The 26,592-nt window shown below is 42.2% G+C and overlaps 1 protein-coding gene across 2 annotated transcripts in view; it reads right to left on the bottom strand.

Annotated features, from left to right (window-relative positions):
• Positions 1-26,592, bottom strand: part of LOC122800889 (interleukin 1 receptor accessory protein) — a 1,870,333-nt gene that overhangs the window by 276,538 nt on the left and 1,567,203 nt on the right. For both annotated transcript variants that reach the window (XM_044070223.1, XM_044070224.1), the window contains exon 8: positions 5,916-6,064. In XM_044070223.1, coding sequence (XP_043926158.1) covers positions 5,916-6,064 — 149 coding nt within the window. The remainder of the gene's footprint in view (positions 1-5,915; positions 6,065-26,592) is intronic.

The raw sequence follows: 26,592 nt of genomic DNA on the forward strand, positions 1-26,592 counted from the left end.
CAGCCCATGGCTTGGACAACAGCCATCTGTCTATGTGAGGCCCTTTTGTAGGATGTCCACATCTTTAGTGTTTAGTATGATGGCTCCTAGTTTGCAGTCCTCTGGAAACTTCAGTAGCCACAGGCCTTCCGTGTTAATGTTGACTTCAGGGATGTAGATACTACACAGCCTGGGAAGTTGTCTAGTCCCATGGCTGCTGTGATACTGGCTTTGGAGAGTGTTTTTTACCTGTGCAGCCATGATGACAGCAACTCTGCAGTCTTCCATTATAGACATGTGCTCTTTCATGGTTGAGAGGTGGGTAAAGTTAACACTGATCCTATCTGCCAGGGTGTTGGCAATATCAGTTGGCTCTGTACATTTAGTGCCATTGAGCTGTAACTCAGAACAGATCTGACTGTAACCATGACATGGACCTGTCTGTTGGGCAGAGATCTCCTGAGTAGACAGTATGCAACAGAGTACAGATTGGGTTACATTTCAGTCTTGTTGCATGGGGCTACTACTCGAGGCCAGTAATCCTATTGTTATGGTACTTCACTGGTGTTTCTAGCTGCTGAACGTGCCTAGTCAGATTCATTGCAAGTGTGTTGTGGTACTCTCTGACCAGTCTGATGATTGCTGAGTTGTGGCAACCTCTTTTGACCTACATGCACAGACCTTGGCTGTTTGTGTGAACACACAGCAGGATTTTCAGACCACTTTGTGAATGTGTTTCTGGAAGTAGAGATGACTATACACATTTATCCACTGATCCCTTATTATCACATCCGTATTTAGCCTAAGTGTGTGAGCATGCCCCATATGACCTTTCAGTATCTTCCTGCCTGACATTTGCTTCATTTCTTTAAGTGTGTGAGTATGCCCAGTATGACCTTTCAGTGTGATGCTGAATGAAATCCACTACATTTGTTGGAGTGTGTGAGCACGCACAGTATACATATTTATACTATATGTGTATGGTAAATCAAGTTGTATTTTTACAGCAGGTCTCACCTTTGTGTCATAGATCAACAGGGATCATGCTGTGACTGCAGAGCTTGTAGGAGACACTTTGCATAGACTTATCAACATTTCTACATACAGGGGGGACAGCTATTCTTTGTACATTTCTACCTGTGGGCACACCAGATTGTTACTGTGGGTGAACATAGGATGTGGGTTTCACCTGACACTTATACACATTTGCTGTGCCTGCACTGCTATGTACAGGACACCATTACAGTCTGTACTGTTGCCTATCATACTGGCTTGAGGCATACTACTGTACTACAGATCTTATCATCCAATGTCACGTATATTAGCTTGTAACTTCATAGCCTACACAACCCACATCACAACGCCTGGCCTGATGTTCTCTGTCTGCATAGGCGTGTGGGGAAGGTTACCCATTTGCCTCTTTGAGGGGCATGATACAGCATTGCTTTATGTTTGCATTAGTGTACAATTGTCCTGCTGTGTCTGTGCCACTGAAATGCTATCACGGCTTAGTGGTTCAGTAGTGTGACTACAGTGCACAGTATCCTGGGTTCAAGGTCTGTCACTGCTTTTTATTTTCAGGCTGGCCAGACCAGGCTGCTTAAGGAACAGTAAATCAGATATGAGCATGTTTAACTAACTTTGCTCAACTTGCCCTGACCTTGCCCAACATTGCGCGAGCAATTCTGTTTACATATACTAGATATTGGTGAAAGCTGCTTAGCACTGCTTTATATTGCTTAAAACATGGCAATCATGCCTGAGGTGGTGCTGCAGGGCTGCCTATGTCAGATGCACATACTACACTGCCTATACATGTTTGGAAATAGGTAGTGTCAAGTTAGGCATCCCTTTTATTTTATGTGCGAGTCAGAGGTATCATTTCCATGGTTCCTACTGAGCCAGTGTATGTGCTATGCACTGCCTCTTTGCCAAGGACAAGGCATACTGGGCACGCCTCCTTCTGCCTACTGGGGCAGGCTCAGGTTGTTCCTCCTCGTCACACTGTGCCAGTGCAGGCCTTGGCAATGGTGGGGGGCTGTTTGGTCCTGCCCCATGCTGTTCCTGCTGCAGCTATTTTCACAAGATCATATTGTGTAGCATGGCACATACCATGACAATTTGGGTACATGTAGTTGGAGAGTACTGCAAGGCTCCAACAGATGTGTCCAGGCACCGGAACCATGACTTGAGCATCCCAAACACACGCTCAATTACATTTCGTGTTTGTGCCTGTGTCTCATTATGGAGTTCTTGTTCAGGTGTGTGTGCATTTCTGATGGGTGTCATCAGCCACGGCTCCAGTGCGTATCCAGCATCCCCCACTAGGTGACAGTCAGGGATGTCCCCATTGGCAAATGTCTTGTACAGCTGTGAAAGATGCCAGACATGGGAATCGTGGTAGCTTCCAGGGCAGCCAGCACACACATTCAGTATTATGCCCTGGGCATCACACACGATCTGGCAACTGATGGAGTGGAAGCCCTTGCGGTTGATGTAGGCCCTACCCCACTCACTGGCTAGTGCTTTGATGTGTATGTGCGTGCAGTCAATTGCACCCACTACCTCAGGGTATTCTGCTATTTGCTGGAAGAGACACATATTGCTGGCCAATACCTCACGGGAATTGGGGAAATATACATGATCACCGACATGTGCTGCCATGGCATTCAGGAACTGGTGCAGTACCCTGGATGCTGATGCCTGTGAAATCCCCATCATATCACCAGTTGGTCTCTGGAAGGTACCTGTTGCTAGTATTCTTAGGCCAACACATACCTTGGTTTCCACTGGGATGGGTTCCCCTCTGTTGGTTCTGTGTGTGAAGCGTGGCCTGCACAGCTCAACAATTTGCTGCAGGAGCTCTCTGTCCACTCTACAGCGCTCCACTATCTCCAGCTCATGTAGCCCCTGGTAGGTTACCCTGGGTCTGTACACTCTTCTCCGTCTCCTCACTGTGGGTTGCTCAGCAGCATTCACAATGGCACCACCCTCAGCATCTTGCACATGTTGCCTTATAACAGCAATGGCAGCCCCTAACATTTTTATGTCTCAGTTTAAGCTTTTTAAGTTTTCACTTCTCTTTGTTGACTGCAGTGTTGCAGTGTTTCTGAGAAAAACATGGGGGTATGATGTTTGCAGAGTTTTAAGTGCTGGGCTGGGCTACTGTACTGCCTGTGTAATTGGCGGATTCTGATTGATTTCACCTGGCAGCTCTGCTAGTTCTCCTTGGTTAACTTCCTACTACTACTTTTCCTCTTCCCTTTGTTTCCACAGGGGGCTGCACCATGCAAACATGCACACACGAGCTCGCACACAGACTTAGGCGGGTGCACATTCATGTTTACAAGCTCAGACGGCCTAACACAAGCTTACATGGCCACACACACGTGCACACAGGCTTACACGGGTTTACAGGCGCGCCCACAGTGTAAGCATCTTTGCAAGAAACTTTGGTTGTAGCCACAGCATATGCCTTCGGTTTCTGGGTTTCAGTTTAGACAACTGTAGACACACCTCTCCTAGTCCTGAGTAACTCACAGCAAACACATGCCACTCTGCTCCAATAAGCTTACAGTCTTTTTGTTACATACCCCCTCATGATGTCACCCATCTTCTACTCTGTTCCTCCCCTTATCCTACTCTTACACTCTAGGGACATGGTTCACATAGTAGGGAATATTGGGATTCACTATCCTTATCCTCATTTGCATAGGATTGCCTACTAATGCTTGGTTACATCTCTCACATTGAGCTTCCCCCCTTAGCAACCACTACTCAGTAGCCATGTTGTCTTTAGCCTGCCATTCACTTGCATGGCAGATGAATATTTCAAACGATATCATGGCTTTTAAATTCTTGAGTTTCTGATTTTTTAGTGTGCCGCATGTTTCCGTGGCGTGGTGCTGCGCTACGCTTAAACATCGGTGATCGAGGAAAAAAAATTTACTTTTTATTATTTTGCAACACATAAAAATGCCAATGGCCATATATTTGGCCATTGGCATGCTTCATCAACTGGATGCATCCTTTATTTGGAGCTGTCATGGCTCCGTTTTGCTATTTGCAGAACGGTACTCAGTTGCCAACCGAGTACATTTCTGCAAATAACACTACTCTTACTCGGACAGGTTAGTGTTTCCTGGATCGCAGATTTACCGCATTTGCATAGCTTTTAACAGCAAATTAGGTAATTTGCATAAACTAACCTTGTCTGTGCAAGAGTCATTTTAAGAGCTCTCTTGCACACCCCTGCCGGCTGTTCCTGGATCGCTCGGCAGACATGTTGGCTGCATGGAGTCTTACACTACTCTTAGACTCCGTGCAAGTCTTCGTGAATCCGGCCCCTAATATAATCAGTAAAATCACTACTTAAAAGAGTATACACATTCTGAATGTTAACAATTGAGAAAAATGGAAGTATTACACGATACATTTTCACTGTAAACATTACTAATCTTTTCAAATATTCTGGCATCCCAGAATATCCCCTTTCTGAAAGAGTATACCTTGTTTGAATTAAACAGATGCACAACTGGAAAGAAAATAAAATGCAAGAGAATTTTTTGGGGAAATTATGTTAGCTCTTATACCTCTATCAAACAAAAAGTTCACACAGTACAACTCAATTTAACAGGGTATTTTGTCACCTTTGAGTGAGAAGAAGCAGGCATTATTTAAATATTAATTTCACAGCAGTGCACACAGTTCATTAAGGACATCATTTGACAGTGTACAAATGATACGACTGTCATCAAGTACCAGAATTTCTTAAAATAAAACATTAAACAATATATACATATTTTTTCTCTGAAGCACTCCAGCTCATTTCTGGCACCTAGACACCCCAAAAACAATTGATAGGATTAACTTCATATAATTCTTCCTTCACAAGAAACAAGTTCTATAAAAATTAAACATGTAAGACATTCTTCTGGTAATTACATCAGCTCATTTCAAATACAAAACTGTTGCTCAGAACAACCTCTTTTTCAAAACTTACATCTCTCTGAATGTGAACTATTAATTTTTCTGAAATAGAAAATATACAACTTTTTTCTGAGAAATACTACCGATATCCATGCACAATGACTAATCCCTTCCTAAAAATACATTACTGCACAGTATACTTACCAAGACTGTGAAAACATATCCGTACTGTCTTAAAATAAAATATGAAAGAAGTATTTTTTCTGGGATATGTTTCATTTCCTTTCATACATGAACTTTGTTATCACGAAAAAAAATACATAGGCTGTACTTCCCCCTAAATGTGTTTAAGTGACTAAAATAATCTTTAAATAAAATATATGTAATTACCAAAGAATGGTTCTATGTTCAGCTACCGAAAAAATAAAAAAGTGGAATCGCTACATTTCAAAATCAAAACAGCAAAAGTACCAATTACCAAACAACAACAGCTAAGAAAAAAAATAATCAAATGGCCATAGTCACCCATCAAAAACACAACCAACCAACCAACTAAGGTGGGGGCTTCACCCCCCTAACTATATACACCAACTCAAAGATCGCACTACAGTGGGAAATAGGGCAAATTTAAAGGGTTTCCCTTCACTTACCTTATATATTGCGTTACTTCCTGGCTGTTGGCTAGCTATGGCTATATGAAGAATTTTTTTCCAGAGATATTGTTTGGTAATTGTCCCTTCCACTGTTTTAAATTTGGTAGCTGTTCAACTTTTTTATTTTTTGGTAGGCAAACACAGACTCCCAAAGAATAACCCCCTGATAAGGAACAACTGGTGGCCAAATTAACATAATTTGCCCAAAACCAGCTACAAATGGAATAATTTCAACTGAATTAAAATGTAGCACCTACTTCAGGTGGTACCAGCTTCTTACTCTGACCAAACATGACAATACTGTGATTTTTGTTCTTAACTCATATGGGAGTAGTCACCAGAAAACCAACTTACACTTTTGCTCTATTATCGCTTCACTTTTGTCTGAACCCTTTGTGTTCTCAGCGTGACAGACATATTTGCTTCTGATTTCTTCTTGTGTGATGTCTTGAATTATTAGCTTCAGTATTACAGTTTTATCTCCATTCCGATTTTCCTGAGTGCTACACAGGAAAAAAAGAATAACTTGAAATGCATAGCTAGTGAACATAAATAATGCTTATTTAACATTCTTATATGAAAGTAATTATATGATAAGGTGGAAGAAATAACTAATGCTTTATACAGTAGTTTTTTTGGTACTGAGTGCGTGTGAAAAAGAAACAGAAAATGTTGCATCCTACTAAAAATACATGGTAATACAGTGGCAGTTTTCCTTATCACTATTAACTGTTTGCTTCAAACAGGACTTATCTCAAACTGGTACGCCGTAGCTCTGTTAAAATGAGTTGTCATCAAAGCAAGGGTAACGGTTTCCAGTAACGACCAGGATCATTGTTACTTTTGTGTATTAATAGAAGCCATAGTCTACACACATGAAAAGTTTATGGCCTTCATAGAGAAAAAAAGGGGAAAAACATTTAAACAATTCTTATCATACTCTTTCCCCTGTAAAAGTGTCTCACTATTAACAAATGGCATGTTTATACTGTCAGCACTTATTCTAAGGCTTCCCCATCAGTCATAACGTCAGCACTGATATTTCCTAGTCCCTACAGCCATTTCTCCTTTACTGTGAGGTCTTCTGCAAATCCTATTAAACTGACTGAAAGTCACAAAATCAGCAACATTTACATATTTGCATGAACAACATGAAAAGACAGGGAGTTACATAATCCCGTATGGTTATATCCATGATGTAACAAAGACTAACACATGCCACTGAGACTCTGCTTCCAAATATTACAGCTTGGCAAATATCAACTGCATGTTTATAAACATTTTTTTCAGGTATGCTTTGTCCCTGCTGCCTGCTGACCACCACATCTCTCTTGGTCAACTCAGTCCCAAGGGTCAACAGGGAAGGGTTGTCATTCACAAAGCCTGCAGTGGCAGTTTGAGGTCTTCCCCTAAAGCCCTACATTCCCCAAGAATGCCCTTCCTGCAGAGCAGAATAATTTGCAATGAGCTCTCCACATTGGTTGTCTCTGACTTTTGAAGGGACAATGCCAGCAAGTAGCTCCATCTAATTCCTTGAAGCATGGGAAATGGGTTACTCAATCACCATCAGAGAACCCGGACTTCCCTATGTGCCTTCCAAGGAGCTGTTTCCTCCATTCCCACCTGGGAGTGGTGAGTGGGCTGTATCCCTTCACTCTTCTCCCTCCCTTGGTCCTCCAATGTCAGGACCCATAACTGAACCACAGTCACTGAGCCTGCAGCAAAGGCTCCATCCCTCTGTGTCACAGAACAAGGCTATTTACAGATATTCAGAAGTATAATCAAATCATCCAAGTTGCTGTAACTACATTCAAAATGATTTGTGCATTGATGATTATGTTACTGATACTATGGCTCTTAACATGAAAGGTTACACATATATAAAAGCTGACTTGGTAATATTTTTCATATTAAAGAAAAAAGTACTTTTTCTATACTAAAAATAAAACAAAATTAAGATTAAACACTGCAGTACTGCAATTGATAACAATATGTTCTTGCTCAAAACCAGGATAACTATATCCCTAAATGTGAACAAGTACTTTTTCATTCCTTGTACCTCCTTACTCTCCCTTCTTCACTTATTTCCTTACTACTATCCAATTCACTTCCCTGGGGTGGCCACAGTGGTGCATCGGTTAGCGTTGCCGCCTCACAGCAAGAGGTTCTCCGGTTCAATTCTCGGCTGGGGTGCCTTCTGTGCAGAGTCTGCATGTCCTCTTTGTGGTTGAGTGGATTTCCTCCGGGTGCTCTGGTTTCTCCCACATCCCAAAGACATGCAGTAGGTGGATTGGACACTCTAAATTGGCCCTAGGTGTGAGTGTGTGCATGTGTGCGCCTTCTGTGGAAGGTTGGGCACTGGGCTGGCAACTCAACACTGTAAAACTCCACTGCCAATCATGAGCGGACAGGTGATCCGCTGTGGCGATCCCTAACCGGGAAAAGCCAAAAGAAGAAGAAGACTATCCAATTTACTTCCCTGACTCTCTCTAAATATATCATAGGCCTGCTTTCCCCTCACTTCATATTGCAATTCCTATTTCCATTAGACTAATTTACCTATAATTTCTCTATAAACTATCTAAAATTTCTCTAAATATTAAATGATTGTCATATGCCTTGTATTGATTCTTAACCAATATTTTTATATTACGTCTAATTTGTTATAATTATTTATACTGCAGATGTTTTTTTTTTGAAGATTGTAAAATTACTGTTCTTAAAATGTTTTGCAATAATTTGGAGGTAACCTGTAAATGGTTCATCTCTCAGGTCCATGTTTACACTTATCAAGGGTATCAGAACTTGTCAGAGATTTGGGATGCACTAGGCTTAAAAAGGCCCTTGTGGTCATTAGTCTAGTAAACACCTATGACTCTATGAACCTATGGAGCGTTTCTTCCAGGCCTCTGCTGAAAACAGGCTTTCACCCAGTCGGACATTCCCGGTAATCAAACGTCAATAAATAAAGAAATATAAAACTGAATTACCAATAAATATTTGGAAGAGATAGGCAAATGACTTCTCAAATTAAACTTCAGTTAAGCTCTTTTGTCTTAAACCTGGATTTCATCAGACATAAGGTTATAAATGAAATAAGCCATTAAATACTTATAATTAGTCACGACAAAAAGCCTATTTAAAGTGAACATAATGTGTTAAAAGAAAATACTGACATCATTAATGCAACAATAAAATACAAGTGTGAATTTAAATAAGAATCATAGTTATATCTTCACAGGGTAGGATTTAAGAACAATTAATGTTCCCATTTAAACAAGTAGGGCGTCAGCCCTCATCTTTATTTGCTACCTTAATTCCTTTATGTCTGAGTATAAACATCTCTCCCCTACATTTTTCTCTCTCACCAAATCAAGAGAAAAAACATTTAAAAAAATGATAGTTCCATGAATTTTGTCATGAATGTTTATACAATGTATTATCATTTTTTGTTCATAGGTCAATACAAGGCTGTTTATCTGAAGGACCATTAGTAGCCCCTCCACGATACCCCAAAATATAGGTACCCATTGACATGACTCATTTATACCTAATTTCAACCCCTTTCCATGAGGGCTTGAGAGCCCCCCCCCCCGTGATTAGTCAGGCAAGGTAAAATGGATTTTCTAACAGTGGATGCATGGTAATCAAAGTACAGTTCATTGCCAATTAAAGTGCCAAAGTCCCTAAAGTCAGAGTCAGCTTTCAAAGGGGCGTCACCTACATGGTAAGTGCATGGGTGGGTGCCGAGTTTTGTCTTAGGACACAATGCTGCATTTAGTTTTTGGCCATGGTCTAGGCAATGCTTATTGGGGGATGGCAGTTCCTTCTGAAGAATACCGATGTCATCTAGGGAGTTAATGACAGCTCCAAATTTAACTTGTTTAGGTTCTTGATGTTAGCCTTGACATCAGAGAAGTAAATACCAAAGAGAAGTGAGCCTAGGGCTGATCCCTGGGGGACACTGCTGATAGCTACTCTTTCTGAAATCAGTGTGCCTCCCACATGAATGGACTGGGTTTTATAAGTCACCCAATTTGCTATCCAGCACATAATATACAGGTTTACATTTAGTTTGACTAGCATGTCAATGATGCCGGAATGTGGGTGGTGTCAAAGGGCTTGGCCAAGCCAAATAAGCAGTGTGAACCATTTTGCCAGAGTCCAATGCATCAGTGATATGTTCAAAGAAGCTAGCCAGGTTCAGAAGGTAAGATATGCCTTTAACAAACCCAATCTGACTTAGGCCCAGGGTTTGTAAATTTCCCATGACCATGTTAAGACCCATAATAATGTGTTCCTTTGTATTGCAGATAAGGCTGGTGAGGCTTATACGTCTATAACTTCCTGGATAAGAGGTAGATCTATCCTTGTGGAGTATAATGGCTATCATAGTTCTCTTTTTCTCTGGAACAAATACAGTGGAAAGGCTGAAAGTGAATCTATCACACACTGTCTGGTGCTGACAAGAAGACAGTCTGGCAAACTATTAGGACCCAAGGAAACAAGTGTTTTTGGTCTTGGAGGCAGCATTCAGAACATACAAGGAGGTGAGTGCAGGGGGTGATGTCAGTATGCTAATACGCTGGGGAAGACGGGGTAGCAAAGTTAGATCTGAATTTGTCTGCTAATATTTTGGCTATGTCCTCAGAAGATGAGAAGGTGGTGGTGATCTTTATTAGCTCTGAACAGTGCTGGGCATTACCTCCAAAGTTTCTGACATAGCAGAAGGTGGCTTTGTGGTTGTCCTTTGCAAAAGTAGCAATTCTCAATTTATAATTTTGGAGGATTTGACTTTGCTTCTGAGTTTTATTGATCTTTATGAGTTCATCTCTAGATGATGGGTATATTGCGTTTGTTTTCACAGGCTGTGAGTTTCTTCCTCTAATTGTACAGCTTATTTACATTAGTGTTCCACCATTAGGGATTAAGCCTGAACTTGGAATTGCATGTGTGCCTTATGAGGAAAGATGCCTCAATGCATGCTTTGAAGGGGGCAATTAAATTATCCACAAATGTGACAGAGTGCGAATGGGGTTCTCAAGGTAAGAAGGATGCTTACATTATATCAATTCATCTGTTAGCTATTTTTGTTTTGCCTTAGAGTAGTCTCTAAAATCTCTCAAGACTTTTGGGTGGAAGGTTCAGGCTTCTCCCACCAATCCCCTCTGACCTCACAGCTCCTCAGATCGAGTATGCCTGCCTGTGAAGACTACTCCACCTATACTATACAAGCAGAAAGGTCTAAATAACAATAAAGCATTCGACTCAAAAACTGTAAGACAAGGATCTTGACAGTTCCAGCACCATCAGTCGAGAGTACAAGATTCTGACAGGGACAGAGGGAGGGAAGGCGGAGACAGAAGGAAGAAGATTAAAAGGACCTAGCATTATGTTAAGTACATAACTTTCAGAACCGATGCTGTCTTTTGCATCCATCTCAACTACTGTGACAGAGTTCCCAGCTACTACAAACCCTGGGATGACTCATGGATGGTTGTTCTGAAAGATGATGGAGCCAACTGAAGCCATAGACATGAGATAAGTGTGTGTACTGCAGGCGAAGTAGCCACAGCACAGACATCATCAATAGGGTCTCTACAGAAAAAAGCTGTAAAGGCTGCCACTGCTCTAGTTGAGTGAAATATAGGCTTGCTAGGCAGTGACAGTCACTTGGCTCTACAGACCAACATAATGCAACTGGACAACCACCTGGACAGTATGAGCTTGGAGACATTGTTTCCTTATTTAGCTTTAGAAAAGGAGAGGAAAAGATTTTCAGATTTTCTGAAGCCTTGCTATGATAAAAACGGAAGCATAACTGGTGATGGAAATCCAAAAAACTCAGGGGATATTCACCTTTGTTTGAGAAGCTGGAGAAAAAAATGGAGATCAACAGCCTACCTAATTCAAGGAGCAGGCAGCAACAACTTTGGGAAGCAAGTTGGGTTTCGTTCAAAGAAAAACTCTATCTTTGTGAAATTCCAAATATGGTGGTTTGCACAACAAGGCTTGCAGGTCTGAAATCCTCCTTGCTGAGGTAACTGCCATCATGAAGAGAGTTTTCTGAGAAAGGAATTTCAATTCTTTTGTAGTTGCAGGTTAAAAGTTTTTTTTTTCCTTTTTTTTTTTTATCAAGGCCTGGAGTAAAATAGTAATATACCTAGGATCCCTTAGAGGCAAGCAGGATATATATATACCTTGCAAAAAGGCCTTAGACAGTTTTAATAAAGCAATAGGCATTTGGCCTTCAACATGAAAATATGAGCCAGCTACAAAATGAGCTTTGACGGTAAAGTAGATAGCTCTAGCATGAAAAAGATCTCTGAGAAAATAAAGAATCGATGACAAAAGAGCAGAAAAAGGATCCATATCCTTGGCAGAGGTCTAGACAGAAAATCTCTTTCACTTGGTTCTATAAACTTTCCTGGTGCAAGATTTTATGTGAAGATGACAAGATGTGAATCACACTGGATAAAGTCTGGAATTTCTGGCCATCACTTGAAGTGGATTTGATGTTGGGGTAAGGTTTGTCAGATGGGTGACAGATCAAATCTGGAATGGCTCCAGCACCTAAGGAGGAGTACACCAGATGAGGGTACAGGAAGGGGAACCAAATCTGGCAAGGCTGGGGAGGGGGGTGTGACAGGATCACCTTCCCCTTGCACCAGGCCACATTTTACAGAAATTTGGTTATGAGGGGAGTCAGGGGAAAAGTTTAAAGGAGACCTAGGTGTCAACTGTGGACCAAAGCATCCCTTGCGGGCTGTCCCTACAGATGAAACAGGGCAAAGTAGCTGCTGCATTTGGTGTTGGCTGGGGTTGCAAACAGGTCACAGCATTTGAAAATCATGGAAGCTATCCTCTGATTGACAGACCACTCTTGCAGGAGAAAATGGCCTCCCAACATAAAGGATATAAATGGGTTCCTTGTTTGTAGATGTACCAGACCACTAAGACGTTCTCTTTCTGGATAGCGATCACATCCATATGGAACGACTCCTAGAAGGCCTGCAGTGCTAGAAAGACTGACCTCATCTTCACAACACTGGTGTGAACATTAGCCTCTGTCAAAGACCACATGTCTTGGACAGTGTTTTCTCCCCTCAATTTAGAAGGGAAGCATCAGTGGTCATTGTGGCTCTTGGGGGAGGGAAAACAAATGTATGACCTAAAGAGACCAGAGGAAAATATATCCACTACTTAATATGCTGCCTGCAGATCCCTGCGAGTGTTCTAGAAAAGTGCACACGATGGTGCAGGATGGACTACTGTATTGAGAAAGTAGTTAATTAATACTCTCACATGGGTTCTTCCATGAAAAACAAGGTGATGGATGCTGCTACAGAGCTCAGAAGACACAGTGAGGATATTACTGTGAGCATTTGTTTAGACAGGACAAGGGAAACCTGCTGGCAGAGCACTGACTAATCTAGATTCCAGAATTTTAACTATCTGCAAGGTGCCACCAATCTAGATATGGGAATGCCCAGAACCCATGTAACCTGAGAAGTGCTGCTATGACTGAAAGCTAAGGAACCTCCTGGACTGCCTTGTTATTTTGGTGAGGTAGAAGGCATCCTGAAGGTCCAAGGTCTACTAAGCGCATCCAGTCATCCCTTCTCAGAACAGATAAAATTGACTGAACCATGATCATTAAGAAAGTTGTCAGTTTCACAAATCTGTTTAAGTGACTAAGGTCTCAAATGAGACTATGGTCCCCATTTTTCTTTGGAAACAAAAAGAACTTCGAGTACATTCTGGACCCCTTGCTGGTCTGGTAGGACCACCTGGATGACTCGTCTGTCTAGCGGCTTTGTGATTTCCTGTTGTGGTGCCTTCCTCTGTGGGGGTGAGATGTCCGGGAGGTTTGTGTGCAATATATTTGGTGGGTAAAGAAAAGGAATGCATTGTCTCTGGTTATTTCTCTCAGCACCCATAAATTAGGAGTGATGGATGATCAGATGTGAGGGTGCAGAGATAAGCACCCCTAAACTGACTCCAGAGTGCAGCAGTCAGGCAACCCTTCAGTTGAACTGGAACTGGCTGCTGGTGAAAAGGCCTCAAAAACCCTTAGTTCTGCAGACCACCTCTGCCTCTAGGGTAACATTTATTGCTGTTCCTACCTCTCCCTCTTGCAGAGGTGTTTCCAGTATCTTGCAAAAAACCCAGAGACTTATAGAACCATAATCTTTTTCCACCATTTTGGTTCTAAGAAAATGTCCTTTGAGGGTGGAAAAACGGATACCAAAAATGGAAGTTCCATAAAAGAAGACATTCAAAAAGAATGCTTTGAAGTTCTCTGCAAAATCACAGACACATAGCCAACCATGTCGTCATATAGCAATGGCAATGCCTGCCACTCTAGCTGTACCATTCACCATGTTGTAGAAAAGGCAAATACACATTCATAGTAGCTGGTAACTGCAAATCCATCATTTTGCATGAACCTGCTATCATGGTACCCAGAAGAGACTTGGAGAGCTTTTTGGTCAAGTGCCTCTGAAACTTCAGCAAGAAAACAAGACAATTCAGCACATGGAAGGCAAATATTGCTGATTTATCCAGTGCCCAAGACTCTCTGTTCAGGGGACAGACAGAACAGCACTCCTCTAACAGCTTTTTCGTTGGGGTCACAGTCACCATGATGGCATCAACTGCAGGCCCCTTGCACCATTGAAGTCCACTTCATTGCAGGATATGTAGTCCATTACTGCTGGGGTGATGATCCAGGAAGTAGATGGGCCAGCTCCATGGGCCTCGAGGAATACTGATTTTTCTTAGGAAGGGGTATCGGTGGACTAGCCCCTCTTTTGCCAAAGAAATTCCAGTATGTCTCCAAAGGAGACATCTTCAGGGGGAAAACTGGGGACCCTTTCCCTTCATTGAAATTGGTTTAATCAATGAGAGCATCCTGAGGGAAGTCAAAATGCCTCCTGCTACATGAATACTTCCTTTGCTCTTCTGGGGGGGGGTGATCCATGGAAGTGTCAGAAGCTGAACAAGAGCTCACCTCATGAGCTCTGTTGAGGCCCACTTCAGATGGCTTTTCCAAATGGATAGAATGATGTAAAGGAGAAACAAGCAGATGCTGGCCAGAATCAGGAAGAATTAGAGCAAGGGTGGGATACCCCATCTCTAGACAATAAGCAAGCCTTTGTGAATGCTTTGAAGGCCACTGTCAAAGCTGGTCCTGTTAAAGGTATACTACACTATTCAGGTAGTCTGTACTTTTACTCAGTGAAGACACAGACAGTTCTGCTATGACATTCATTTGCTGCACAAGAGGTTTACATCTAGCTTAACAATGAAAGGTATACACATCAAAAACGTACTTCAAACTTACAGTTTTAGGTCTGCAAGAATAGGATAATTAAAGTCTCTGATACTATAAAGACTGGGACCTTTTCTTTTGTGTCTTTTCTGCCTGCATCAGCAGTTTAGAGAATTTGCCAGAATAATAAGTCTTTCCCTTGAAGCTGGTCTGCTGACAGTTTTTTTTCCATATTTTGAACATTCTGTTCCTGAAGAATAACTCATTTCATCCTTGGCCTATCTTGAGCATCATATTGACGAGACACAGCTGCATACAAGAGTTCCTCTTGACCTACTTGTAGATAATAATTTTAAAAAGCTGCATAATTTATAAGAGATAAAATATTTTACTTCTGTTTCTTATTAACACGACCTACTCAGCACAGATCCTCGTGGTGGCCAGCAGACTAATCCAGGCTTCAGAGAGCTAAAAAAGTGACTTTACCTGATTTAAGTATATTTTTTGTGGCTTTCCCACTTCTAATTACCTAGCGACTGTATTTCGCCTGCTTTGCTGATATATTGTAATTGTTTTTCTGCATATATCTTGTTATTGCACTTGAAATCTCAATTTGTTACTTTTAAATCTGTAATTGTTGCAAATTGTTTCTGTAGGCTGTGATAGCCGATTTATTGCATTTATAAGTGTCTACTCTACCTGTTTCTCCTTGTTTTCTGAAAAAAAAAAAAAACCTAAAAAATATCTCTTGTTTTTCCCGCCTTACTGAGCTAGAGTAGTCCAGTTTCAGAGTTGCTGATCCCTGGGCTTTGTTTGTAGTTCCTGTTACTGATTCTTTGCCTAATTTGGAAGAGAGGAAGTTCCCTTGCTTACCAGTCGGAGTGGGAAGCATTGAGCTGCCTGTTGGTCCAGTTTTGTGAGGTTTCAGCCAGTAACTTGTAGTCTATTGGTCGTTTTGGGCCAGTTCCTAGCTTTTTTCAGCCCCCTGATATAAAACACGCTAAACGCGCGTTTTCCAGCTTGTACCTACTCAGCACAGATCCTCGTGGTGGCCAGCAGAGTAATCCAGGCTTCAGAGAGCTAAAAAAGCGACTTTACCTGATTTAAGTATATTTTTTGTGGCTTCCCACTTCTAATTACCTAGCGACTGTATTTCGCCTGCTTTGCTGATATATTGTAATTGTTTTTCTGCATATATCTTGTTATTGCACTTAAAATCTCAATTTGTTACTTTTAAATCTGTAATTGTTGCAAATTGTTTCTGTAGGCTGTGATAGCTGATTTATAGCATTTATAAGTGTCTACTGTACCTGTTTCTCCTTGTTTTCTGGAAAAAAAAAACCTAAAAAATATCTCTGGTTTTTCCCGCCTTACTGAGCTAGAGTAGTCCAGTTTCAGAGTTGCTGATCCCTGGACTTTGTTTGTAGTTCCTGTTACTGATTCTTTGCCTAATTTGGAAGAGAGGAAGTTCCCATGCTTACCAGTGGGAGTGGGAAGCATTGAGCTGCCTGTTGGTCCAGTTTTGTGAGGTTTCAGCCAGTAACGTGTAGTCTATTGGTCGTTTTGGGCCAGTTCCTAGCTTTTTTCAGCCCCCTGATATAAAACACGCTAAACGTGCGTTTTCCAGCTTGTACCTACTCAGCACAGATCCTCGTGGTGGCCAGCAGAGTAATCCAGGCTTCAGAGAGCTAAAAAAGCGACTTTACCTGATTTAAGTATATTTTTGTGGCTTTCCCACTTCTAATTACCTAGCGACTGTATTTCGCCTGCTTTGCTGATATATTGTAATTGTTTTTCTGCATATATATTGTTATTGCACTTGAAATCTCAATTTGTTACTTTTAAATCTGTAATTGTTGCAAATTGTTTCTGTAGGCTGTGATAGCCGATTTATAGCATTTATAAGTGTCTACTGTACCTGTTTCTCCTTGTTTTCTGAAAAAAAAAAAAAACCTAAAAATATCTCTTGTTTTTCCCGCCTTACTGAGCTAGAGTACTCCAGTTTCAGAGTTGCTGATCCCTGGACTTTGTAGTTCCTGTTACTGATTCTTTGCCTAATTTGGAAGAGAGGAAGTTCCCTTGCTTACTAGTGGGAGTGGGAAGCATTGAGCTGCCTGTTGGTCCAGTTTTGTGAGGTTTCAGCCAGTAACTTGTAGTCTATTGGTCGTTTTGGGCCAGTTCCTAGCTTTTTTCAGCCCCCTGATATAAAACACGCTAAACGCACGTTTTCCAGCTTGTACCTACTCAGTACAGATCCTCGTGGTGGCCAGCAGAGTAATCCAGGCTTCAGAGAGCTAAAAAAGCGACTTTACCTGATTTAAGTATATTTTATGTGGCTTTCCCACTTCTAATTACCTAGCGACTGTATTTCGCCTGCTTTGCTGATATATTGTAATTGTTTTTCTGCACATATCTTGTTATTGCACTTGAAATCTCAATTTGTTACTTTTAAATCTGTAATTGTTGCAAATTGTTTCTGTAGGCTGTGATAGCCGATTTATAGCATTTATAAGTGTCTACTGTACCTGTTTCTCCTTGTTTTCTGAAAAAAAAAAAAACCTAAAAATATCTCTTGTTTTTCCCGCCTTACTGAGCTAGAGTACTCCAGTTTCAGAGTTGCTGATCCCTGGACTTTGTAGTTCCTGTTACTGATTCTTTGCCTAATTTGGAAGAGAGGAAGTTCCCTTGCTTACTAGTGGGAGTGGGGAGCATTGAGCTGCCTGTTGGTCCAGTTTTGTGAGGTTTCAGCCAGTAACTTGTAGTCTATTGGTCGTTTTGGGCCAGTTCCTAGCTTTTTTCAGCCCCCTGATATAAAACACGCTAAACGCGCGTTAGCGGGATTTAGTGCGGAGTTGCCACTGTTGCACACAAGAGCAGCGGCGGTTAAACAAGGTTAAACTATTCGGGCCATCTAAATTCCACTCTTCAAATTTTCCCTTAAAACTACCTTCCGTGAGCTGTACTGCTGATCTAACCAGCGTATCCTATAACTGAAAAGTTCATCTCTACTTGATTCCAAAGTAGACTATTCTCTATCTGTAAAGCCTAGCACTTACTCCTACAGTACTTGCACCTTGATAAAGCACTCTTATTATAGATAATACCCCACCAGCCTAAAACCCACATCCCCCGGAGTCCTTTGAAAGTCTCTTTATCTATTACTTCTAGTATGTTGAGGGATCAGTTGCTAGTGTCCTCTCCTGCTCAACTGGTGAACCTGGGAATATTGAGGCAATGTTACAATTGCCTCATGTACACAGACAATCCTCTCCTTCTCCCACAAAACACAAATACATGCGAGAGATGCAACTATACGGCCAAACTGGAGGCTGAGCACTCTCAACATAGGACTGGCAAGACCAGACAGGAGGAGAAGGTAACCACACACAATACATACCCAGTCACACATAGTACCATCACAACTTCAAATCATACACATAATCACACAAAGACATACTCAGAGGCTCTGATCAAAAATCTACCAAAACAGCAGAGGCCACCAAAGCAGACACCCAAACAACTACGACCTCAGGACCCAACACATGCAACACATAGACCACAAAGTCAGAGTGTCAAACAGTCACAGCCCTTAAGGCCAAACACAAAGCCAGACACACTTGTCATTGGTGACTCCATAGTCAGACACACTGACGTCCCGCTCACCAGACTGAGTAAGGAGAAGGTCACAGTAAGCTGCCTGTCGGGCGCTAGAATCCGCCACATAACGCAAGCACTCAGGTCTCTCAACAGCAGGTACAAGTATGACTCAGTCATTGTCCACGCTGGTGTCAACGACCTGAGACGTACATCCTTGGACTACATGAAAAGGGACATCGAGGAGCTCTCTGATTATGTAGCCCAGGCAGGTATGACCCTGACCTTGAGCAGTATCCTACCTTCACCTAGAATGATGCCACAATACAGTGATAAGATGATCAGCTTTAATAATTGGCTTAAATTCTGGTGTCATTCAAAGGGAATCCAATGTCTGACTGCCTGGGATGACATGCTGGACAAGCCACGCTGCTTCGCAAGGGATGGCTTGCACCTGTCACCCCTGGGCTTCCGGATACTGGCAAAGGCTCTTGCCACCCCCATAGTGCCTTTTTTAGGCAAGGCTCAAATTCTAAACCTACCACCCTAGAACACCAAAAAGGAAAAAACTAAGGGTAATGCTGCTCAATGCCAGAAGTCTCAATCTCAAGATGCACACACTCAAGGCCCTTCTCAATATGGAGAACATCAATGTCTGTGCTGTGACAGAAACCTGGTTCAAGGCTCCTGAGAGCACCCCAGCACTAACAGGTTTCACCTCATATCATGCGTTCCGGCCCCAAAATCCGGACAACACCAAGAAAGGAGGGGGGGTGTCCATATTCATAAAGGACACCCACACCTCAAGGTTGGTGGCAACGCACGATGCATCGGAGACCATCCAGGTGCAATTAACCATAGGCAAGACTGCTCTGCAATTTGTAGCATGTTACAGGCCACCCTCTCAAACTCAGGAACCTCATATGGCCTTCCTGAAAACATTGGAGGGGATAAATGTATCTCCAAACACCATCATACTAGGTGACTTCAACTACCCTAATATAGACTGGGAACACTACTCAAGCCCAAACACTCTAACCCAAAGATTCCTGGAGTTCATAAACTCAAATGCCATGGAACAACTAGTCACCATCCCCACAAGAGGAGAAAACATACTTGATCTCATCATCACGAACATGAGATCAAAATGTTCAACACCGGAAGTATACCCCTCGCTGGTGAGATCAGATCATAAACTAATCTCGCTGGAGGTCCTCATCCCACCCCCACCTGAAACAAAAAAGACCACAGTGAAAAACTTCTCAAAAGCCGACTTCACACTTCTAAAAACTAGTGTGGTCTCCTTTAAGGCCCCTGAGCCAGTGGTAAACATTACTCAAACCGCTGAATCACTTACAAATGCCTTCTACCAGCACCTACAGGACTGCATGGATCAGGCAATCCCAAACAAAACTAAGACTCTCTGTACCAAAGGCAAGTGTCCAGTCTGGTGGACCCCAGCCATAAACAAGCTCTACAACAAAAGGAGGAAGCTACTACAAGATAGAGCAAAATCCTTGAAGGGTAAGACACCTTTGATCATCATAAGTAAAAAACTAAGAGCCCTCATAAAATCATCCAAGGCAAATTTTGAGAGAAAAATCGCCAAGGACTCAAAAGACAATCATAATGCCTTCTTTAGCTATGTTAGAAACCTAGGAGGAAACTCCCAGATATGCTCAGAATTAGTTCAAAATGATGTGAAAATTACTGAACCTACACACATTGCCAACATACTGGCTGACAGGTTCAGTGCAAACTTCTCCCCTCCCCTAAAGGAGAGATATCTATACCAGAGGATTGTAGCCCCCCAAACATCTCCAACGCCCAGGTGAGAACTGCTCTCACTAAGGCAAAAAACACAGCATCCATGGGACCGGATGGTGTCCCCGGCTGTGTGCTTCACGAACTCAACGAGGAATTAAACCCACAGTTAGGACAGCTGTTCAATCTTAGCCTCACCTCAGGATACGTACCCAAGGAGTGGCGCACGGCGACTGTGGTCCCACTTCATAAGGGCGGTGCCTCCACCGACCCTGGAAATTACCGCCCCATTAGCTTGACAAGCCTTATCTGCAAAGCCATAGAGAGGATCATAATGGAACTCATAAATAAAGACATAGGGAACTTGCAGACTTTGGATCCAACCCAGTTTGGCTTTGTCAAAGGCAGATCCTGCCTCTTAAACTTGGTTGACATTTTTGAGACAGTCACCAAGGCCATTGATGAGGGAAAGGCAGTCCATACAGCCTACCTCGACCTGGCAAAGGCCTTCGACACAATACCCCACTCAGGTATCATCGAAAAACTCATCAGCTTGAAAGTAAACCCATACATCACAAGATGGGTTGCAAACTGGCTAAGTGACAGAACCCACAGGGTCAGAGTTGCTGGAGCCATGTCAGACTCAAAGCCTGTCACAAGTGGTGTCCCACAGGGCTCAGTCCTGGGTCCACTCTTGTTCGGCATCTACTTTTCTGAAGTACAAGCAAACACAGGAGGGTTATGGCTGACAAAGTTTGCAGATGACTGCAAACTGGGAGCCATAGTCGAAAACACATCTGACACAGATATCCTTCAGAAGGGCCTCACAGAAATGGATAACTGGTGCCAGAGCCATGGCCTAAAGTTAAACGCCAAGAAATGCATAGTCATACCCTTCGGGAAAAACACGGTTACCCCTAGCTACCATATAGGTGGCAATCCACTGAGCAGAGAAGAAGTCATCAGGGATCTGGGGACCCAGGTTGACAGTAGCCTTTCGTTTGACACTCATGTTGCTAAAGTAGTTAGGAAAACCTTCTATATTGCCCACCTGATCATGAAGGGATTCACATCCAGATCAAGGGAGGTCATCGTCCCCCTGTACTCATCACTCATTAGAACTATGATTGAGTACAATGCCCCGTTCGGAATGTATCTGACCCGACACCTGCTACAGCTTGAAAGGCCCCAAAAGTTCCTCACCAAAAGGATAAAGGGTCTCAAAAATATGTCTTATGCTGCCCGACTGAAAGAACTCCAGCTCTATTCAGTCTCATACCGCTTGCTCAGAGGTGACCTGTGCCTGACATATAAGGCCATGTCAAACCCAGATTTGATGAATATGCTTCACCTCAAAAAATCTAGATCCCTCAGAACCACAAGGGCGGGAGACTTAAACCTTGACAGAGTTATAAACAGAACGTGCTGGAGGGACAGATTCATCACCCAGAGACTCCCTATGCTGTGGAACAAAATCCCGGTACATGTGAGGCAGAGCACCTCGCTGGCCTTGTTCAAGAGGAATCTTGACCAATGGATGGGAGATCGCAGATATACCCCAGGGATTACTTCAGTATCACTGCTTGACAGAGGCACAGCAAAATAATAGGCATAGTTTTTACTCAAACTAAAGGGGTGGCGAAAGCCACATTACTATGGGCTAGGCTTATAAATGCCCTTGGGCAGATAGCCTAGTATGAACCTATGAACAATGAATGCCAAGCTATATGTTTTGCCAAGTTAAGTAACTGAGTTCAATGCACTCTACAAACTGAAATGCAGAACATTTATTTCACATTTTCAGAAAAATCCACAGAAATCCATTTTAACCGGTTCTTTACTCTCAAAGGTCCCAATGTAATAGTCCTCAGATTCAAAGATCCAGACAAAAGTCCCTCATGAGATGTAGTACGTCTCCAAAGCAGACACCATGGATGAGCTATCTAATGCTGAGGTATTGAGGGAAAGGGACAGATCCAAAAGAGATTCTCAGTTGACTCTGTCCCCAGCACTCAACTCTGCCCCCCCCAGAGATCCTATGCCAGAGTCTAGTGCACGAGAGACACTGGTGAAGTCACTGGCTGTAACAAAGGATCCCCACTGGAAGTGCACAGATCAGATACTCTTGGGTCAGAAGGTTGGATTGGGTTAAGGAGAAATTAAGTTGTAGGGGTTTAAAGGCCTGGTCCCGGCACCCCAGAAGTGGGGGGAGTGGAAAGGACTTCTATCTGTATCAAAGAGCTCAGGAATTTCCACATCACTCTATCCACAACAGCTTCAGATAAACTATTCAATGACCATACTGACCTGAAGGAAGAGGCTGTCAAAGGTAGCTTGGAGGTCCTATGAAAGGATCTTTCAGATGGAAGAGTAAGAGATCAGAGCTGAGAGGTAGTAAACTCCATGAAAAAAATCTAGGCTCCACTAAAAAAGTAGAAGTTGGTGAACGAGCATGAATGGGATCTTGCCCTAAAGAAAAAGAGGGTATCAGATCTGGAGACTGGAGTGCTTAATGGAAGTTATTCTGTAAATTTTGGGGTCTGGACCTACAGCCGCTGTGGGATCCAGAGTCGTCTTCTTGGACGCTTTCACAATATCCTTCTGTATTTACCTTTCTCCTTTTCCTTCTTCCTCACTTTATCCTTTTCTGTATCTCTGGACTTTTCTCTTTTTGCCTTTTCCATGGTTCTCTCCACCGATTTCTTTTATGGAGGAGAACCAGAGTGGAAGGAGACCAATTCTCCTGCAGAAGCAGTGAGAAGGCCTGTTAAAACTAACTGACTGATGGTCCAAAGGGATACACAGACCTCATATTCCTCCTAAAAATGAGAAGACCCAGACAGAAAACACATTTAATGTGCGGATCTGGAGGAAGGGATTCTTGTGCCCATAGAAGGTAAATGTTTTGCACTCTAGTGTTTTGTCTGTCATAGTTAAGAGAATGATAAACAATGCACTGAAGTACACAAATACAACATCATACTATCACTCAACAGCCTTACAAAGTAGTACAGCATCAAACCACAATCTCCCTAACAGAGTACTTGACTAGCTGTCTTTTTTTTCTTTTGAAATGATAAAGGAGATGACAAAAAGAAAAAAAGGAATGAATACCCAAAATACACTAGACTGAAAAACAGTAAAGAGCTTGATGCTAAGGAGACTAAGAAACCAACATGAATAAAAATGTTAACAGACCAGGAAAAATCCACTTATCTTAATGCACAAAGCACTCTGTCAAGAAATTTGTGCGGACTACATCTGGCTAGTTGAAGTGGCAAACAATATCTGAAAAACAGTGAGGATGCAGAGGAATTATAGATAGGGAAGCAGTTTGAGCCTTGGATCCAAAAGTCTGAGACCTGCAGGCACTGGATCTGGTTGGATCCAATATACCCAATAGTTGAGATGGATGGAAAAGACAACATCAGATATCAGATTTTATCCTTATAGTAGGAGTTAGAGAATGGTGGTCAGATTTGACCACTGATGTGGTAATTACACAGTTGAGAATATGGTGGCAATATTAGTAAGAACCAGGTCCAAAAGTTTGATATCTTAGTATATAGATATTCACTGACTTGCTCATTTAAGTTTCACTTGGTTCACTCTTGAGCTTCTTTAAAAATTCAGGGTAACCTTTTAAAAACCTCCAATTTCAGTTTCAGAAGGTTACCTGGAATTATTAAATAAACCTGGTGTAAGAACTGATAATACTGTACTGTACCGTAATCAGCTAGAAACATTGTATGCAATGAGACTGAGGAACGAAAGTCTTAATTACCCAAGCTTGTGCCGAACAGCTGCCAGTCTCTCCTTTATGGATCAAGTCTTGTGCACTTTTTAGAATGAATTTTCCAAACACTGTAGTTCATTTAATAAGGTTTTATTAGATGTTCACAACATCCGAATACTGTCTTCATCAACAATACTCATACACAATTTAAATTGCTGCACATTATATTCTGATTGTCCTGAACAACGTAAACTGACAGTCTCTAGAGGAACTGTTTTCTGTACTCAGGCTGTCACTGTTTGACATCTTTCTGAAGCAACAGGTCGAAAGAACTTACTAACCTTAACTGCACTGCTATCCTGAACATAACATATTATATCCTTTTTTCCAGTAATTTTCCTCTATACATCCACACTCCTAACCTTAGTTCTCAGGCTACGTCTTGTTTTTTAGCCTCACATGTGCCTGGTCGTTAACTTATCTCTTTTTCCTTGATAAAGGAACATAAGAATTGTCTGCAATCTTCCTTTGAGAAACTTTTATTTCAGCAAGGTCAACAGTCAGTGAAAGATTCATAGGTTCATAGGTAGGTACTAGACTATTGGCCCTAGGGCCTATATAAGCCTAGCCAAACGATACCCTGGCTTTCGCCACCCAAGAAAATTATTTTCCTGTTCCCCTGTCGAGCAGAGCCACAGAAGTGATCCCCGGGGTGAATTTCCTATCTCCCATCCAATCATCAAGCTTTTCTTAAAGAGTGCTAATGAGAAGCTTTGTTGTTCCAGAGTATGGGAAGTCTCTGGGACATGAATCTATCTCTCCAGCATGTTCTGTTTATTGTGGTGACAAGGTTTAGGTCCCTAGAGCATGTAGCTCAGAGGGATTGGGATTTCTTTAGGTGGAGCATGTCCAAAAGCTCTGGGTTTGACATAGCCTGTTTATAGCATTCACTGTGTTTTCTGTGTGTTTTTCTGCTGTTTCCTGAAAAAAAACAAAAAAAATTCTCTTTTCCCGCCTTTGCTGAACTAGATTAGTCCAGATTTCAGGCTTGCTGAATTCAGGACTGTGGTATAGGTTCCTGTGTTGCCCATATCCTTACTTGGATAGGAGGAAGCTTCTCTGTTCACCAGTGGGAGCGGGGAGCTTTGAGCAGCCTATCTGTCCCTGGAGGAGTGGTCTCAGCCCAGAAACTAGCAGCTTATTGGCCGTTTTGGGTCAATTCCTATCTCTTTCAGTTTCCCTGCTTTAAAACCCGCATTTGTGCGTTTTTGCACCTGTATACAACTCAGCACAGCTCCTCGTGGTGTCTTGCAGAGTGATACAGGCAACATAGAGACCTAAGAGAGACTTTTCCAGATTTAAGTTTTTTTTTCTGTTTTTTGCTCTGACTGCCTTTTCCCGCCTAAAAAGCGAGTTTCTAACTGATCTGTGCTTGAAAAAGTTTTAATTGTATTGCCTTCCTGCTTTTTTACAGTTTTGCACTTGTTATATATCATTCCAAGTCGTTTTTGTATTGTATAAGTGTTGTAGGCTACACACTAAAGTGCGCTAGCCTGTTTACAGCATTTACAGTGTTTTCTGTGTGTTTTTCTGCTGTTTCCTGAAAAAAAAAAAAAAAAAAATTCTCTTTTCCATCTTTGCTGAACTAGATTAGTCCAGATTTCAGGCTTGCTGAATTCAGGACTGTGGTATAGGTTCCTGTGTTGCCCATATCCTTACCTGGATAGGAGGAAGCTTCTCTGTTCACCAGTGGGAGTGGTGAGCTTTGAGCAGCCTATCTGTCCCTGGAGGAGTGGTCTCAGCCCAGAAACTAGTAGCTTATTGTCAGTTTTGGGTCAATTCCTATCTGTTTCAGTTTCCCTGATTTAAAACCCACATTTGCGCGGTTTAGCATGATTTTGTGCATAGTGCAGCATCGGGCAGCGCCGCTTAAACAGGTTTAAACGATTCTCGGCTCCACAAAGTCTACTCTTCACTTTTTCCCTTAGAAGTGTTCTAACTCTCAGATTAAGCACTCTATTTTCATTCTAAAGCCCTGCACTTGCTCTTATACATAATCTTATAAGTAAACACTAACAAACTACAGCACTACACTCTCTCATACTCTTTATAAGTACTAGGCTCCCTATTGGTCCATTCTGATCAGTCAAAAATCAGTTCCTTATACTTCTCTGGCATGTCCAAAGATCAGTTTCAGGTTTACTCTCCAGTCCAGCTAGTGAATCTGGGAATCTTGAGGCAATGTTACAATTGCCTTATGTACACAGACCACCCTCTCCTCCCCCCAACAAGCTCAAATATATGTGGGAGATGCAACTATACAGCTAAACTGGAAGCTGAGCTCTCTCAACCCAGGACTGGCACAGTCAGTCAGGAGGAGAAGGAAACCACACAGACCACAAATCCAGTCTCGCATAGACCTATCATATCAGCAAACCAAACACAAACACACAAAAACATACTCAGAGGCTGTAAATAAAAATTTACAGAGACCTCCAAAGCAGACATCCAAGCAACCGCTACCCCACAACAATACCCACGTATCACATTTCACAAAGTCAGTGTGCCACACAGTCACAGCCCTTAAGGCTAAACAACACACCTAATACACTTGTAATAGGTGACTCTATTGTCAGACACACTGACGTCCCACTCACCAGACT

This window comes from Protopterus annectens, chromosome 4.part1 (assembly GCF_019279795.1).
Source record: "Protopterus annectens isolate FY-2018-M chromosome 4.part1, PAN1.0, whole genome shotgun sequence".
Classification (NCBI taxonomy): domain Eukaryota; kingdom Metazoa; phylum Chordata; order Ceratodontiformes; family Protopteridae; genus Protopterus; species Protopterus annectens.